Genomic DNA, 18,290 nt, shown 5'->3' on the forward strand with positions numbered 1-18,290 from the left:
GTCTTTTCATACTTTTTTCCCTTTGACTCTTTTCGAGTATTTTATTAGGACTAAAGAGCTCTGGTAAAATAGTCTACATAAAGATGTTCCATCATAGAATGTGCTTTCTCCAAATTACTCTGTTATTTTTGGCCTGGTAAACCAGACATAAAAGCAGAAGCATCCAGCTCCTCCTATTTCCTGCAGTCTTTCCGGGGGAAACTCTTAACCTGCAACTCAAAATTAGTATAATGTGGCAGAAACACTTGTGCAACTGTTTCCTTGACCAAGGCATTTGTACATTGACAGTTTAAACATCTGTTATTCAGTAGTGAAATGAAATTGCAGACTTACTCCCTACCACTAGAGGGCAGAAGAGGGCCGTGACAGTTGCCATTATCCACATTGTTCATTTCGCTCAAAGCAAACAAATTAAGAGTTAGCAAATGACATTCTCAGGTCACAATACAGATTAGAGCTTCATACGTATCAGCAATGAACCCTATTTTCACTCGGATCACATTAATTAAATTCATTTGAATGGCTAGCTGGATAAAGGCTTTTTCAGAATCACCCAACACTTAAAACAACTCAGAAAATAACAAAATATCAACCTGTGGTTAGATGCAGCTATACTTTATACATGAACTGGGCTGTACAGAGTAATATTTTCAACTCAATATACAAAACACTTCTCTTATGAATAAATAATTTTCTAGTGTGCTATATATTTCCTCAGGATTACAAAAACAAAAATATGTACAAATAAATCTGTTAATATAAAATCAACAAACAAAAAATATAGAAACACAAATCTCGCATCATACATTTTTTTTTTACCAACCATGTTGAGAGAAAAATAAATGACTAACTTTAAAGATGTATTTAAATATGATGTCTGAGCTGTTATCTTACCATGTTTTGAGAGAGAAAGATTCTACTTCAAAAAGGGAGATTTCACCACCTTCCTACATTTATCCATCGCAGTCTCTGAGGGGGTCAAGAAAGTATTTTCTTAGCCGTGGCTTTACTAAGAGGATGAAGTGTACTTCCTGACAGGAAGTGCTGTAGATTCTTACCATCTCCATTCAAGCACGAAACCCGCTTCTCGTTTCTGCGAAACTGTAGCCGCAAGGGTAACGGTTTGAACATTTGAGAGTGCTCACTGCAGCACCAATTGCTAAATTGGTCTCATTTGCTAGTTTGTAATAATAGTTCGGTCTGGGTCCTTAAATAGATCGAGCTGTGAATTTGATGCTTGCTGTGAACTTTCCAGACAAATCTAGAGTGTAAAGAATCTGGAGTATAAATCAAGTTTTAATCATTTTAACAAAAGTAATTTTAAGGAATTTGCAAGCCACTGCTCAACTTTTTGTGTAACTAGCTGATCCAGGCATGAATTACAAATTAAGCGTTGTTTTCTCTTTTATTCACAGATGTTAAATTCAAACAACATGGCTTAAATTAAGGCATTTCCGAGCATGCAGCAGCCTAAGCTTGACCTTTTTGCCTCTCGCAGCACCTCCCACGTGAATTATTATACATTTCGGACATGAATTACAGGCCGATTTGGCTGCGAGACACGGAGTAACACCACTAATCTCTCCTCTGACCATTTACTCTTGACGTCGACCTAGTGCTTAAGCCATTATTTTAAACCCCGCACCACAAGCAATCAATTTCACACATTCGTTTCGTCAGAAAGCTGGAAAAATCTCCCCTCTTGCTCTATTCATCTCATTCTATTCCACTCTCACTCACCTTTTACACATTTAAATTCTCTGGGCTCATGAGGAAACCTGCAGGTTGTCGCATTGACAAATTCACAACATAGGAATACCCTTGTGAGAAGAAAAAAATCTTTATCTGTGAGTGTGTGTGTGTGTGTGTGTGTGTGCGCGTGAATGTCATGAATGAGAAAAGAAGATGGGTGGGCAGAACCAGAGCCTCAATGACCAAAAAAAGGATGCTCTTGCGTTTTAGTATTATGACTGTGGAGAGCAATGAAACCAAAGAACGGATGTGATATTCATATTTGTACCACCATTCTAGGTAATCATAAACTGGCATACATTACCTTCTAAAAATGATAGTGAATCTAAGTGTCTGTGGTTTGACAGAAAAGTAAGCGGAGGGTTTGACTGGCTCATTAGAAGAAAGGATGAGTTGGAATGCTTTACCGCACAGATGTCTTCCACTCGATGGATCACGTCCACGGGTATACGTGCTGTGGAATTACCCTCAGTCTTCTTGCTTGTGCAACCCCTACATGGTGAACCTAACCATCTGTTTGTTCATTTTAAATTGGAATTCGGTTTCACAATCTGGGAGGCCCAAAGGTTAAGACAGATTGTGCCAAATGTTTGATGATTGTCAGATTATTGTACTTTCTCTAGCTTCTTGTGCTTCTTTAATGACAAGAACAGGGGAGTATCCTATATCCTTATGTAGGAAAACTGTGACTGTTAAGAACTTAAGAAAACAATCGCCTAACAACACCATCCCATAATAAGTGATTCAAAAAGCAGGCAGCCCTCCACTTTCCCACAATTCCTCTGTTGCCATGACAACTTGTGCTAAGTTACAGCAAACATGTAAAATGGCTGTATGAAGACCTATTTGAGTGCAAATGAGAACAAAAATAGACTCTTAGGCAGTGTATGTATATCAAAGGAATAGTTCTTTGGAAAATGAAAATTCTGCATGATTTGCTTTCTTCTGTAGAACACAAAAGAAGATATTTTGAAGAATGTTTTTGTCCACACAATTAAAGTCAGTGGAGTCCGAAGCAATGTATAGACCCCAGTGACTTCCATTGTATAGACAATAAACCAAGACATTTGCAACAATACAAGAATGAGTAGATCATGACAGAACCTTCATTTTTAGATGAACTATCCCTTTAAGGGGGTGTATAATCATCAACATGTTCATCATAGCACCAATTTCAGTTATTTTCCTTTAGTAGTAAGACTGATAGCCAAAATCTACATTAGAACGAGTGATGCTGCCTTAACATTAAGCTTTTGCTGTTATTTTTTTAACATTCCTTTCGTTGATATAGATATGAGCAATAAAACTTCTTGACAAACACCGACTACTACAGTACTCACTTTCGATTATTGCAACTCTACTTGGTTTTACATAGTCTTACAGTCTTGATTTTACACTTAATGGACATCTACCGAACTCAGCTAGATCTCCAACATGTGAGATTTGGCAAATGAATGAGGGTTTGGGTTTGGTCCTTCCCCAGGCCTCCCGTGGGTGGTGTGATGCTGGCTGTGCAGTGGAGCTGGAAACAGGCTGGTGGTGAGTGTCCAAGCCCATCTGTTGGTTCTCTAGTTTGGGGAACTGGCAGAAACACAGAGTAGGTATGGTTTACAGTTTGGATCGGTTCACAAACTGAAGAAGAGTGAACCTATGATGCAAAGCGGTAAGTCATCCGCCTCCGTGCCCTACGTCACTGTTCTCCGCAAGGCGTCTTGGTAGGGATAGTCAGGGAAACAAAACACTTTAGAAACGAAGCCTCCAAAAAAAACTTTCTTTTAGGTTAGTAACATTTAAATTCATCTACTTGCGCTGTCCACATCCTATATATGGATCATTTCCAGCCACATCCTCCTTAATCACTATCGTCTGGAGTCGCCGTCTTGGGTTCAGTCTTGTTCCGCTCCAAGGTGCCGGTGGCGGAGGGTTTCAGGGCCAGCGAGGACGGACTCAGTGAGGTGAGAGCGGAGGGAGATGAGGGTGAGGAAGAGGAAGTAGGCGAAGTCGGAGAGGGAGGGGAGCGGCCATTGGAGATGGGAAGAGGAAGGCTTGAGGAGTTGAAGTTCTGCTCTCTGAGAAACCGGTGTTGTCTTAAGGTGGATGACAGGAGTGCCTCAGCCGAGAGGCTGGATGCGGAAAGGCTAGCCAGAAGCGCTTTGGCCTGGTTGGAGGAGGCTGTCAAGGAGGACAGTGCCCCCTCCTGGGGGTACTTTCCCAATCTGGAGGGCAGGTGGCCGGAGAAGCTTGCGGCTCTGGTGCTTGCGAGGAGCAACTCGGCTGCTCTGGCTCTGCTGATGTTCAGACTCAGAGCCTGAGGGGGTGGGTGTTGAGGGCAAAAGTAGGGGGGATAAAGGACAGAAGAGTGGGTAGAGAAGAACAGAGTAAAAACTAAGAACATTTTTGGAGGCTTTTAAGGTTTGATTTGGCTGCAATACGTCAATCTCTCTCACAATACACTTTCTCTAAGGAATGAATGAGGCTCTGGTGAATATTGACAGCTGCATGATGTTTTTTCCTTAATAGTATACAGGGTTGACTAGGAGGAACTGGGTGAAGGATTGTGGGCTTCAGTCAGGAGATGCTGTTGAAGAAGTGGTGGTGAAGACGGCAGAGGAGGAGGTGGACAAGCTTCGGTCAGGTCAGGTTGGTTTGGGTCGCTCGCTTCTGCTCACTGGGTCAAGGAGTTGGACGTGAATGGTTGCCATGAGGGCCGACGAAGGATGGCAGGTAGTGGTGACAAAGAGGAAAATGCAAGAGGAAGGGGACAATGGGAGGAAGGATGGAGACAACCACAGGACAATGTTATTCAGGTTAGGATCATTCATGCATGATGCTAGCCTGGTACACAGCTCTACATGTGGATTTCACCACATGAGGGCGAATCCATGTACATTTATAACACCCACAATGCATTATGCTAGAAGAAACTAACCATTTGACAAGATCTTGGTGGGTTTATTGAACATGAGCTTATATGCGTCTCTATTACCATCAGTCACTCACAAACACTCTTTCAGTTCCTGTGTGACAGGACGCTGAAAGAGTTCCATTGAGATCTGCTCAAACTCTAATCAGTTGTGAGGGAGATGGATGGACAGCACGGATACAAGGAGTGAAGAGGAGAGAGCGATGAGGGTGAAGAGAGAGCCCATGTCTTTCCACATGAAGTGCCAATTATTCCACCCTGATAGAGCAGAAAAAGACTCTCCATCTCTCTCTCGCCCGTATCTCTCTTCCCTTTAACCTTCTCCCTCTCTTTCATTTCTCTCACTCTTTTCCAAACCTGCTGGCCCATGTCCTTTTCAAAGAGCCTTCTCAAAAAGTCCCTGGAGAACACAACTATGATGGAGATTAAAATAGCTACTGCTTTTGCACAGTTATAAGGAATACATTTCCCTTTTGGCCATTTCCCACTTACTTTCTCTGCCCTTTTAAAATGTATGTGCCACAAGCTCATGTAATTGAGAATAGACACAAAGCTGTTGAAGGAAGTCATTTGTGAAATGAAAATGGGTGCTAGGGGGTACACAAACAACTTCAGATAGAGATAAAAAAAGATACATTTACGAAATATGTGTAACAATTATTATTATTTTTTTTTTGCATTTACTAAATTGAGAAAACCAATTTTGTCTGCAAAAGAGTTTTTGGGAAAATACTTTATTTTAAAGTCCAATTCTCACTATTAACAAACCATTAACTAAGAATTTTTCCTCAGTAAACTCCTAATTTGCTGCTTATTAATAGCTAGTAAGGTAGTTATTAAGTTTAGGTATTGGGTAGGATTAGGGATGTAGAAAATGGTCATACAGAATATGTGCTTTATAAGTGCTAATAAACAGCCAATATGTTAATAATTGGTATGCTAATAAGCAACTAGTTAATAGTGAGAACTTAAGTGTTACCAGAAAAAACAATTTTTTTACAAGACCCTTCAAAAGTTAGGGGTCAGTTCGTTTTTTGGGGGGAAGAAGTTAATACCTTCATTTAGCAAGGAGGATCCATGTGACAGTAAAGACGTATAATGTTACAAAAGGTTTCTGTCTCAAATAAACATTGTTCTTTTGAACTTTCTATTCAAAGAACCCTGAAACATGCATTACAGTTTCTACAAAAATATTAAATAGCAACATTGATGATAATAATAAGCAATAGTTCTTGAGCACCAAAAATATTAGAAATATTAGAATGACATCTGAAAGATCATTAGACACTGAAGTAATGGCTGCTAAAACTACATTTTAAAATATATTAACAGAAAACTGTAATTTTAAAATGTAATATATTGCATTTTTGATCAAATAAATGCAGACTTTGTGATGATCATAAGAGACTTATTACCAACCCAAACTTTTGAAAGGTGGTGTACATATCATTTACAATAAGTCCAATAAAGACAGGCACAAGAGGTCAGAAATTGCAAGTGAATCAGACCAAAAGAGAGCAGTGATGTGTTAATTTACTTTAAGCAGTCAGGGAGAGCAATCATTTTAAAGATGAAGTCTTTTGAGAGAAGGCTATACAAAACTAAATAAAATGTGGATGAGGCCGTGAGGCACAGTAAAAGGCACAGCAAGCAGAAAAAAATCCAAAATGAAATGATGAGAGTCCGGGTGAAAAGATGAGTGTGCATAAATGTTTGTATCCATTTGCTGCTAAGAGGGTTAAGACAAAAAGGAGATATACGCAGTCCACTTCAAAGGGAATAATTAGCTGTTACACTGACGAGACTAAATCCTGATCATATCCAGCTTAGCAGGAGTGCCTATAACAGCAAATATGCTCTCCTGTAATTATAGTTGCAATGAACCCTCTGATCTTGCTCGCTCTCTTGCCAATATCTGCTTCTCTCTTCCTTCCCCATAAAAGATTAGATTATTTTCTAATATTCATGGCCTGTTGAACAGGGGCCAGATTTATTAAACACAGAATGAGGAGATTTACAGAGCACCAGCATATCTATCTTCTCCTTACCTACAGCACACAGGCCCATAGCTGTCTGTGTGTGTGCGCGTCTTTTTCTCCCTCTAATCCATCTTTCAAACCCTCCCCTGTTTTCTCCACCTGTCTCATTCCCTTCTCTTATGTTGTAGAGCTCACATTTCCCTAGTCTCTGGCTTCATGCTTTCTCTCTCCCCCTTCTCCTGAGACCCACCTGTCTCTGGTTTCTTTGTTCTGTTAAGAGGGTTTTAAGTGCACTTTAGAGTCCCAAATGTTCTGCGATTGACGCTCCGATTCAGTTTTTCAAAGTGTCACTGCTAGAAAGTTCTCTCCCAGCCTCACTTCACTTGTGACTGACACACACAGACAAACACGCGCATATACACACACATCTCTCCTAAGGCTCTCGGCAATAGTCTGAGCTGTGGAATCTGAGCTCTGAAATGCCCTCAGACAGACATTATGAATTGGTTTCAAGCAGAAAATGATCTTCTTAGCTTTCAGCAAACCATTTTAAAAGTTAATACAAACTTACACAACAGTAAAGCTAAGAACAAGTTCTAAGAACCAGTTTAAAACCATGTTCCATGTTAAACCAAGACTGAAAAAAGAACAAACCAAATAGAGACCAAGACTACAGATAGACTATGACTAAACTGGGACCAGACTAAGCCTAAAATCAACACTTAGGCTAGATTAAGACTTGACCAAAACTCTAACTAAAACTAAATACAAGACTAAGACCAAGTTATTTTAGGCTAAACTAACAACAAACCAAAACTAAGATTAAAGATAGACCAAAACTAGACTGGGATTAGGCTAGGCCTAGATGTATTTGAATAGATTTGAAATAGACGTTTACATACCCTTTGCAGAATATGCAAATATGTTAATAATAGTTATGCAAATATGTTAAAATAAGAGGGATCATGAAAATGCCATGTTATTTTTTTTATTTTGTACTGTCCTGAATAAGCCAATTCACATAACAGATGTTTATATTTACTTCACAAGAAAAAAGAGCCAGAGGGTGTAAACTTTTGAACAGGGCGATGTATACATTTTTCTTATTTTGTTTAAAGATCTTTTTTTTTTCATTTAGCACTGCACTTCAGAAGCTACATAAATACTTGCATGTTTCCCAGAAGACAAAATAAATACAATTTACCCTGATCATCCAATTCAAAAAGTTTACACCCGCCGATTCTTAATGCATTGTGTTGCCTTCGTAAGCATCTGTAATTGTTTTCACCTTTTGTAATAGTTAAGCATGAGTCCCTCAATTGTCCTCAGTGTGAAAAGATGGATCTCAAAATCATACAATCATTGTTGGAAATAATTCAAATATACAGATGATGCTGGAAAACCAAAGAATGTGCAGGAGCTGGAGGAGAATAGGAGGCAGTTTAATCATCCAGGAAACAACACACAGTATTAAGATTCATTTTCAAGGTCATTTTTATAAATTCCATTATTATTTTGTCTTGTGGAGTATATATAAACATCTATTATGTGAAATAGTTTATTCAGGACAGTCCTAAATACAGAATATTATGCAATGTTCATGATCCCTCTTATTTTGTTAAAATTATTGTCATTTTGCATATTCTGCAAGGGGTATGTAAACTTCTGAGCAAAACGATAGCTAGATAGATAGATAGATAGATAGATAGATAGATAGGAATGACAGAACAATACACTGAATAATAGAAACAAAGATAGAACCACAGAATGATGGATAACCATGGAATGATAGAACAACTGATATATAGGACAACAGACAGACACAAAGACAGATCATACCTGCTGTTGACCCTGGTTCTTAAGGAAGTCCTCTCTCTGTTTGCTTGTTTTGCTCTTTTCTAATCCGCTCTGCTGCAGGTGCTTGAGACGAGACAACGCCTTTCCACCGCCAGTCTGAGAAGGATGAGAGAGAAGAGGAGATAAATCTGTGCACTATATTTGGTAATATTTTCCATCCAATTTCCAACAGTGTATTTGCCATCACCAGCAGTCAAAGGAAGTGCTGGAGGAGAATAGTGTGCAAGACAGGCAGGAGGGTGATGTGTTTTTAATAGAACACATGCATCTCAGCACACTCCTCTCATTCATTCTCACACACACAGACACATATTACCTATAATTTCTTGTATTAAATTCAGAAAATATAAATTATACGCCTCTGCACGTATGTTGACAAAAGCTCTCAGTGCAATACAAAATAATGAACGCTTTCTCTAGTCTTTTTTCTCTCTGCATATATTACCTACACAAGATCAAGCACTAGACCAAAGTCTAAGTCTAGTGTGTGTTTTATGCAAATGAGCTCCTCACTGAACGAGGGGCTCTGTAAGAGGATCTAATGCTTGCAATCAGGTGGACCTGCGGTTGGCAGGCTCCATCTGTCCTACGAGAAAATTGTGCAACGACCTAGGGCAACGGGCTTGAGCACACCAGTTAGGAGGGGTGATGCAATGCTGGCTTGTATACAAATGTGTGGGCTGAAAGCAACACAGTGGAAAACACAAGTGACTTCATCCAAATCCTTCCCTTCTGTCACTCACAGAGATCAGCCCTGTTCTCAGCGGAGCTGAGTAATACACATGACGTCTGGTGGATCGCTGCTTCATAGCGGTTTATCCTGACAACTAGTCTCTGAAGATGAAAGAAAAATGCAAGAGGAGACAATACTGCATAAATTACGCAACAAAATCACTTGAGTAGTTACGAAGAGCTTCCCTGGGCTTTATCTTTTTACTTTACGAGAAAACCACATATAATGTCTTATGTACCAGAGGAAAATAAGACAAGGGGAAAGTAATCAAATTGCAAAGTCATTTTGAGAGGAGAAAAAAAAGAGTAGGCTAATAAAGAAGAGGAGGAAACAAGAGAATTTATTGTGCGAAAGATACAATATGTATTTCTACAGAGGCTGGAGGCAAACAATTTATCAAAGCATTTGCAAAAGAGAACAAACTGATCTAGATGAGCAATCCAGCGGATGATACCAAAAACCTTCCACCAGACAGGAAGAAAGAAGATGGAAAAGACAGAAAGACCAGGGCTGAAGAAGATACTGAAGGTTAGGTTGAACCTTGGCTGTGGATGTGCTGATGCAGGACGGTTTAGGTGGGACAGCGGGTTTGTTTGTGTCTCCTCCGTCTGCTGTATGTCGAGTGCTGCCGGATCTCTGTGTCTGGATGGACGCTGGGAAGATATTCCCTGTGTGAGGATCAGTGCTGAACTCCATCAGGCTGAGCTCCAGCTCACGGATGGTTTCCTCCAGACTGTCCAGACGACGGTACGTGCTGTGGCAGATGTCTTCCTTTTCCCCTCCAACGCCTTGAGTGCGGATCAAACCCACTTGAGATGTCTCCATGGGCCCGTTTTGCGGCGAGACAGACAATGCAGTGTCCGACTTTCTCGTTCGCTCTTCTTTCTTTCCTGTCGCTGCCTCGAGAGACTTCTGAACCCTTGGCTCCCTCCTCAGGGGCTGTTTAATTGCTCTCTCGCTTGTTAAGGGCGGGCACGACTGGGTCACATCCTGGACAGGACTCTGGAGCTCCCTCTGGGCTGCATCCAAGTCTTGTGATCGAGGGACTTTTTGGCTGGCTGACAAGTCTTGTTTCCATAGCGGCAGACGGGGAGTCCTCACAATATGGCTGAAGTAACTTACTCTGATGTCATTTCCAGTGTTATTGTCTTTAACTGTCTGCATGCTGTCAGACCACCGGGTCTCTGCTGAGTCCTCAGAGGGGGACATGGGGAGAGAGTTACACTCGGTTAAGACTATCTGGGGAACTGGAGTGGAGGACATCCTGTGCTGCATCTGCAATTTAGCAGGAGTAATTTGTATACTTAACCCATGAATGTGAACCATAAATGTATGAAGTTGTAAGGTTAATGTAAAGGTGGCAAAAATAAACTTACCAGAGAGTTCTCTGTAAAATCACTGAAGTGATCATCACCACCCTTAGCTGCGATCAACTGTTGGCAAATATGTAGCATAGCACACATACAATTACAAAATTTAATAAAGAAATCACAAATATTTAAATGCGTTCAACCAAGAATAGTTCACTCAAAAACCATTCAGTCCTCATTTACTTTTACTTATATTATTTACTCTTTTTCATGTAATTACAATGTTTCAATGTCTGAATTCAAAAAATGCAAAAGAACTATAAAAATAGTCAATTTGACTCATGCTAGTCTTTCTTCGTGAGGAACTGACTGCAATCTACATAGTTATTCACTAATAATCTTATCCTCTATTTTAGTTGATAAAGGGATAGTTCACCCAAAAAGTAAGACGTTCATCTTTAGAACACAAATTAAGATATTTTTGATGAAATCTGAGAGAAATCTTTCTGACCCTGCATAGACAGCAACACAACTGACATGTTCAAGGCCCAAAAAGGTAGTATGTATGTACATCGTTAAAAGAGTCCATATGACATCAGTGGTTCAACCGCAGTGTTATGAAGCTACGAGAATACTTTTTGTGCACAAAGAAAACAAAAATAACTTATAACAACTATAAAAAAATAACTATTCAACAATTTCTTCTCTTCAACACACATGCATTGTGGTACTCTCATGAATGGCGGCAGACTGACCCAGAAGAGAAGAAATTGTCAAATACATTTATTATTTATTTTTTTTGTGGACAAAAAATATTCTCGTAGCTTTATAAAATTACGGTTGAACCTAGGGCTGCACAATTAATCTAAATTAAATCGCAAAGGCAATAAATCGCGATTAGGCAGAAGCTGCCATTTTCATGCATATCTTTCAGTGAAGCACAGTTCTGTGATCAGTAGTAAATCTCCATCCGAAGGCCAGAAGACGCTCTCGTGCTGAAAATCCAAATATGCCCCGAAGAAGAAATCGCTGCAGCTGAATAAACAGAAGATTTAACTGCTTTCATTGATTCAATGTGACTAATAAACACACGACTACGGCAATATTTGGTTTATCTGAGTTCTTATTATTATAATTTTCATCATAATAAAGTATATCTATAATGAAATGCTAATCGACATAGACATTATCACTGCTTAGAATACAATGAAATATTGTGTACCTTAATTATTCTGTTTAAGAAGCCACATCATCTCACAGAAGGATTTATTTCAAACACTCGACTGAAGTTATAAAGTGAGTTTGGAGTAAAAACGTTATTAAATGTGGTATTTTCACGTGCTCTCGTGCTCTCAGGCATTTACTTCACAGAGCCGTCGTTCACTGAGAAGATACGCAAACAGCTGTCATTATCGTGAACGATTTCACGATTTCAATACTCCCATGATTATATCGTCTGCGATTATGAACGCGATTTTGCATAGCTTGTCAGAAAACTACGGCTCCACCTGAAAGCAGGTGATGGAGATTTACTACTAATCACAGAACCTGCTTTACTGACAAAATGTGCATGACAATCGCCTGCTGTATGTCGAGTGCTGCCGGATCTCTGTGTCTGGATGGACGCTGGGAAGATATTCCCTGTGTGAGGATCAGTGCTGAACTCCATCAGGCTGAGCTCCAGCTCACGGATGGTTTCCTCCAGACTGTCCAGACGACGGTACGTGCTGTGGCAGATGTCTTCCTTTTCCCCTCCAACGCCTTGAGTGCGGATCAAACCCACTTGAGATGTCTCCATGGGCCCGTTTTGCGGCGAGACAGACAATGCAGTGTCCGACTTTCTCGTTCGCTCTTCTTTCTTTCCTGTCGCTGCCTCGAGAGACTTCTGAACCCTTGGCTCCCTCCTCAGGGGCTGTTTAATTGCTCTCTCGCTTGTTAAGGGCGGGCACGACTGGGTCACATCCTGGACAGGACTCTGGAGCTCCCTCTGGGCTGCATCCAAGTCTTGTGATCGAGGGACTTTTTGGCTGGCTGACAAGTCTTGTTTCCATAGCGGCAGACGGGGAGTCCTCACAATATGGCTGAAGTAACTTACTCTGATGTCATTTCCAGTGTTATTGTCTTTAACTGTCTGCATGCTGTCAGACCACCGGGTCTCTGCTGAGTCCTCAGAGGGGGACATGGGGAGAGAGTTACACTCGGTTAAGACTATCTGGGGAACTGGAGTGGAGGACATCCTGTGCTGCATCTGCAATTTAGCAGGAGTAATTTGTATACTTAACCCATGAATGTGAACCATAAATGTATGAAGTTGTAAGGTTAATGTAAAGGTGGCAAAAATAAACTTACCAGAGAGTTCTCTGTAAAATCACTGAAGTGATCATCACCACCCTTAGCTGCGATCAACTGTTGGCAAATATGTAGCATAGCACACATACAATTACAAAATTTAATAAAGAAATCACAAATATTTAAATGCGTTCAACCAAGAATAGTTCACTCAAAAACCATTCAGTCCTCATTTACTTTTACTTATATTATTTACTCTTTTTCATGTAATTACAATGTTTCAATGTCTGAATTCAAAAAATGCAAAAGAACTATAAAAATAGTCAATTTGACTCATGCTAGTCTTTCTTCGTGAGGAACTGACTGCAATCTACATAGTTATTCACTAATAATCTTATCCTCTATTTTAGTTGATAAAGGGATAGTTCACCCAAAAAGTAAGACGTTCATCTTTAGAACACAAATTAAGATATTTTTGATGAAATCTGAGAGAAATCTTTCTGACCCTGCATAGACAGCAACACAACTGACATGTTCAAGGCCCAAAAAGGTAGTATGTATGTACATCGTTAAAAGAGTCCATATGACATCAGTGGTTCAACCGCAGTGTTATGAAGCTACGAGAATACTTTTTGTGCACAAAGAAAACAAAAATAACTTATAACAACTATAAAAAAATAACTATTCAACAATTTCTTCTCTTCAACACACATGCATTGTGGTACTCTCATGAATGGCGGCAGACTGACCCAGAAGAGAAGAAATTGTCAAATACATTTATTATTTATTTTTTTTGTGGACAAAAAATATTCTCGTAGCTTTATAAAATTACGGTTGAACCTAGGGCTGCACAATTAATCTAAATTAAATCGCAAAGGCAATAAATCGCGATTAGGCAGAAGCTGCCATTTTCATGCATATCTTTCAGTGAAGCACAGTTCTGTGATCAGTAGTAAATCTCCATCCGAAGGCCAGAAGACGCTCTCGTGCTGAAAATCCAAATATGCCCCGAAGAAGAAATCGCTGCAGCTGAATAAACAGAAGATTTAACTGCTTTCATTGATTCAATGTGACTAATAAACACACGACTACGGCAATATTTGGTTTATCTGAGTTCTTATTATTATAATTTTCATCATAATAAAGTATATCTATAATGAAATGCTAATCGACATAGACATTATCACTGCTTAGAATACAATGAAATATTGTGTACCTTAATTATTCTGTTTAAGAAGCCACATCATCTCACAGAAGGATTTATTTCAAACACTCGACTGAAGTTATAAAGTGAGTTTGGAGTAAAAACGTTATTAAATGTGGTATTTTCACGTGCTCTCAGATGGAGCAGCATTTACTTCACAGAGCCGTCGTTCACTGAGAAGATACGCAAACAGCTGTCATTATCGTGAACGATTTCATTGATTTCATACTCCCATGATTATATCGTCTGCGATTATGAACGCGATTTTGCATAGCTTGTCAGAAAACTACGGCTCCACCTGAAAGCAGGTGATGGAGATTTACTACTAATCACAGAACTGGCTTAACTGACAAAATGTGCATGACAATCGCGATTAATCGCGTACGATTAATCGTGCAGCCCTAGTTGAACCCCTGATGTCACATGGACTATTTTCTTACTTCTTACTCTTATGTTCTTACTACCTTTCTGGGTCTTGAACATGTTAGTTGCATTGCTGTCTATGCAGGGTCAGAAAGCTCTCGGATTTCATAAAAAATATCTTAATTTGTGTTCTAAAGATGAACGAAGGTCTTATGGGTTTGGAACGACATGAGGGTGAGTAATTAATGACAGAATTTTCATTTTTGGGTGAACTAACCCTTTAACTTGTGACTGAATCATTGAGTCAGTGAGCTGAGCTCGAGAGCGTGATTCGTGAACAAATCATTCAGACTAGTTTTGTGAAACGGATTAATTGATTCAAAGAAATAACGAAAATAATTCTAAAGAATTAATTACAAACCAGCTATTCCTCTCATGAACTTACATTATTATTACTTTTAGTATTTAAAAATATTCTGGAATTAGACGACTTGGAATATGGACTACATTTATGTTATCTTTAATGCTTTTGCATACTTTTTGAATATTGAACGTTTCGGTCCCCAGTCATATTACTTCATGAAAAAGAGCATAGTAAAACAAAACGTCTCCTCCTTTGTTCCTCAGAAGAAAGTCATATGGTTTTGGAACGACATGAGGGCAAGTAAATGATGATAGAACATTCATTTTTAGGTAAACTATTCCTTTAAAGATCACAGAGCTTTGCTTCTGTGCTCACTTAAAAATGTAAAAACAGCAAAATGAAAAAATCTGGGCAAAGAGCTACCACATTGCAATATCAAACCACTTTTAGCTTCAGTGGAAAAAATTAGAAATTGGGCATTTCAACACAAAACAGTCATGCACTGGCAAGTGCACACAAACACACACACAATGTACAGTATGTGGTGATTGTGTATTTGTAATATGGGAATATCAAAGAGCATCCTTGGTCTTTAGTTTGAGTGCAGTGAGTTTTCTTTGTCTATATTGGAGTATGACTAACATTTTAAAGGGAAACATATAGATTCATGTGTGTGCATGAGTGTACAACAGCAGTCCACACTAGCTCGCAGCAGGGGTTGTTACCTGTCCAGACGAGGACACATGGGGCAACAGCTGTAAACTAGAGGGAGGAGGATATTTCCTGGGAGAGGGCAGGGGCAGAGTCAAATGTCGCTCAAAGAGCTGAGCGTCAGGGAGATTGAAGAGAATGAATGAAAAATATGGGATGCACAATATCAGTTCAGACCATGACATTTCAGGATTTCCCATGAAAAGCTCTAAAGACTCTGAAACTCAATCATTTAGGTTATGCACATTCACATACTGTACAGAATTGTAATCCCATAATTTATTCAATCAAATTTACACCAAATGACATTATAATTTGACGGAACATCAGAAATGACACGCTGTACCTTTAAACAATGTTTAGAGATCAGCTATTTCTGTTCATGAATGTGTATGTAGAGTGCGGGTGTTACAGAGTTATGGGTTTGTTTTGAGATGCAGCTTGTGAGCCTCATTAGGTTTAAGAGGGAGGTGGGTATGGTGTCACTGCAGCAGTGCCCAGATCTCCACAGGTCTCCACAGGGTTTCCAACAGAGACATGCAGTGGGGATGGAGGACAAGAGACATCTGCTCGCTTTCCCTGTCATCCACTCAACCAAGACAACAAAATCTGTCTGCTTGTTGGTGTTAATGAGCCGTGTAGTTTGTGTGTCATGTTTATGTGTGTGTGTGTGTGTGTGTGTTGCTGGCCTGAAGCAGGTCAAGGAAGCCTAAAATCAACACCAACACAGCTCAAGCAGTGTCAGTCAGGAGAAATGCACTGTTATGGCCCCATGGCAAAATGATAAGATGTAAATGGAGACAGCTGGGGAGAGAGGTTAGAATTTTTAATTGTGCATCAATTAAACAAATATAAAAAAGATTTGAAGCATATTCTGAAGTAGGACTAGGTAAAATTAATTATGTAAGGTTTGTTATTTAAAATAATACAAATTGAACTGAAATGAACTGATTAAAAAGTACAATCTTTAAAAATAACAATAATAATTTCCGCATAGATTATATATATACACTACTGTTAAAAGGTTTAGGGTCAGTAAGATGTATTTTTTTCATTCAGCAAGGATGCAGTCTATTACATGATATGACATTTTGTGACATTTACATGTTACAATAATGTATTTCAAATAAATGCTGTTTTTTTTACTTACATTTTTTTTCTTCAAAATTGATGATAATAACAAATGTTTCTTAAGCAGCAAATCAGCATAATACAATGATTTCTGAATCTGAAGGACCGGAGTAATGACTGCTGAAATTATATTTTGAAATATATTAAAATAGTTATTTTAAATAACAATAAACACAGCATTAGAGAGCATTAGAGACCTCTTTCAAAAACATTAAAAACTTTTGAACAACCGTGTATATATGTAATATAATATAAAATATTAATTGAAATTAATTATAGAATTTACAAAGACTGATTATTAATAATGTGTACTGCTTTTAGAAATATCCAGTGTGTGTTGTAGGTATGACAGAACATCAGTATTACAGCAGGTACTGTATATGAATTTCTTTGAATTTCATTCCTTAAACTTCCTTAAATTCTAATTTGAATTACAGTTCTGCATTCTTTAAATTCAGTTGAAATTCTGGAATAGAATTAGTATGTAGAAGGGATTCCCAATTCAATTTGAGTGGTGCATGACCCTACTCTGAAGTTGCTAATGCATCTAGAGATAAAGTATATGGGTAAGGGAGATGGCATATATTAGATGTTATGGTTGTTGATTCTATGTACAGTTAAATTAGACACAAACGGTATCCCACAATATACTCACCAGTGCCTAACTAACAGCACTTTATATCAGTACAGCACACAACATTGTCAAACCACTCATTTGAGCTTTATAGTTCATGAGCCAAAGAGCACAGACAAAAATTAAGATCTCCTGCCTGCTAATGTGTGCTTAATGAATGAACGAACCCGCCAACTGGTAGAAGCCACCAATGTGTATATGAGTGTGTGTGTGAATGTAATTGCACAGCTCTGTGGGTGTACACCAGACACATCTGGTGCGTGTGACATATGGACATTAATCACCAACATTAACACTTCAGCCGTTAGGGTCTGATGTGACTCCTCAGGTGTAATACATGTGCTCACCTCTTGCTCAGCTGCTAACTTCTCGTTGCCCTCCTCTCGCTCTCCACCAGCGATGGTCGGAGGGGTGGAGGCCGGTCGGGGGACTTCAGATATACTCCTCCTCAGCTTAACGTGTGGCTTCTGAGACTCAGTCTCCTCTGATTCTGATTTCTGTTAATATACACAATATGCATTTTTTTTAAAAAGGGAACTTATTTCAAAAGAAAAAAAATCATGCTTATATAAATATATATATATATATATACATATATATATATAAACATAATTTTCTCTTTTGAAATATGTCTGATGTAATGTAATGGAGACATTGTCTATGTATCTACATAAACAGAATTAGATATTTCTGGACGTTTAAGTTACCCTAAATGTCTGAATGTCTGCAACAAGACAATATCAAATGAATGAATGTATAAATAAATATAAAATAAATTTATTTATTTGTTTGTTTTTCTTTATGAAAAATTATGAAATATACATATTTTTTATTTATTTATGGACGACAGAACCAATAAATCAATGAATAATATAAAATATAACCATTCATGGTTGAAATAATTAAATAAATAATATATATAAATATTCTAAAATATAAACATTCATTTATTAGTTTATGAATGAATAAATAATTATATAAATATTTAAAAATACAAATATTTTTTTAGTTATATGGTTGAATGAATGAATGAATCATGT

General features: G+C 38.6%; 1 protein-coding gene across 2 annotated transcripts in view; it reads right to left on the reverse strand.

Moving 5' to 3' along the window:
* Nucleotides 1-807: 807 nt before the first annotated feature.
* srcin1a (SRC kinase signaling inhibitor 1a) overlaps nucleotides 808-18,290 on the reverse strand; it is a 66,655-nt gene continuing 49,172 nt past the window's right edge. Inside the window, exons 16-20 of one of the 2 annotated variants that reach the window (XM_016293445.1) lie at nucleotides 17,588-17,747; nucleotides 12,904-12,950; nucleotides 9,785-10,519; nucleotides 8,494-8,607; nucleotides 808-4,060 (exon numbers count right to left, since the gene is read on the reverse strand). In XM_016293445.1, the coding sequence (XP_016148931.1) occupies nucleotides 3,605-4,060; nucleotides 8,494-8,607; nucleotides 9,785-10,519; nucleotides 12,904-12,950; nucleotides 17,588-17,747 (1,512 nt within the window). In that variant the 3' untranslated portion in view covers nucleotides 808-3,604. The remainder of the gene's footprint in view (nucleotides 4,061-8,493; nucleotides 8,608-9,784; nucleotides 10,520-12,903; nucleotides 12,951-17,587; nucleotides 17,748-18,290) is intronic. The other variant, XM_016293444.1, reaches the window with a different exon arrangement.

The sequence above is a fragment of the Sinocyclocheilus grahami genome, unplaced genomic scaffold (assembly GCF_001515645.1).
Source record: "Sinocyclocheilus grahami isolate Dianchi unplaced genomic scaffold, SAMN03320097.WGS_v1.1 scaffold302.1, whole genome shotgun sequence".
In the NCBI taxonomy this organism is placed as follows: domain Eukaryota; kingdom Metazoa; phylum Chordata; class Actinopteri; order Cypriniformes; family Cyprinidae; genus Sinocyclocheilus; species Sinocyclocheilus grahami.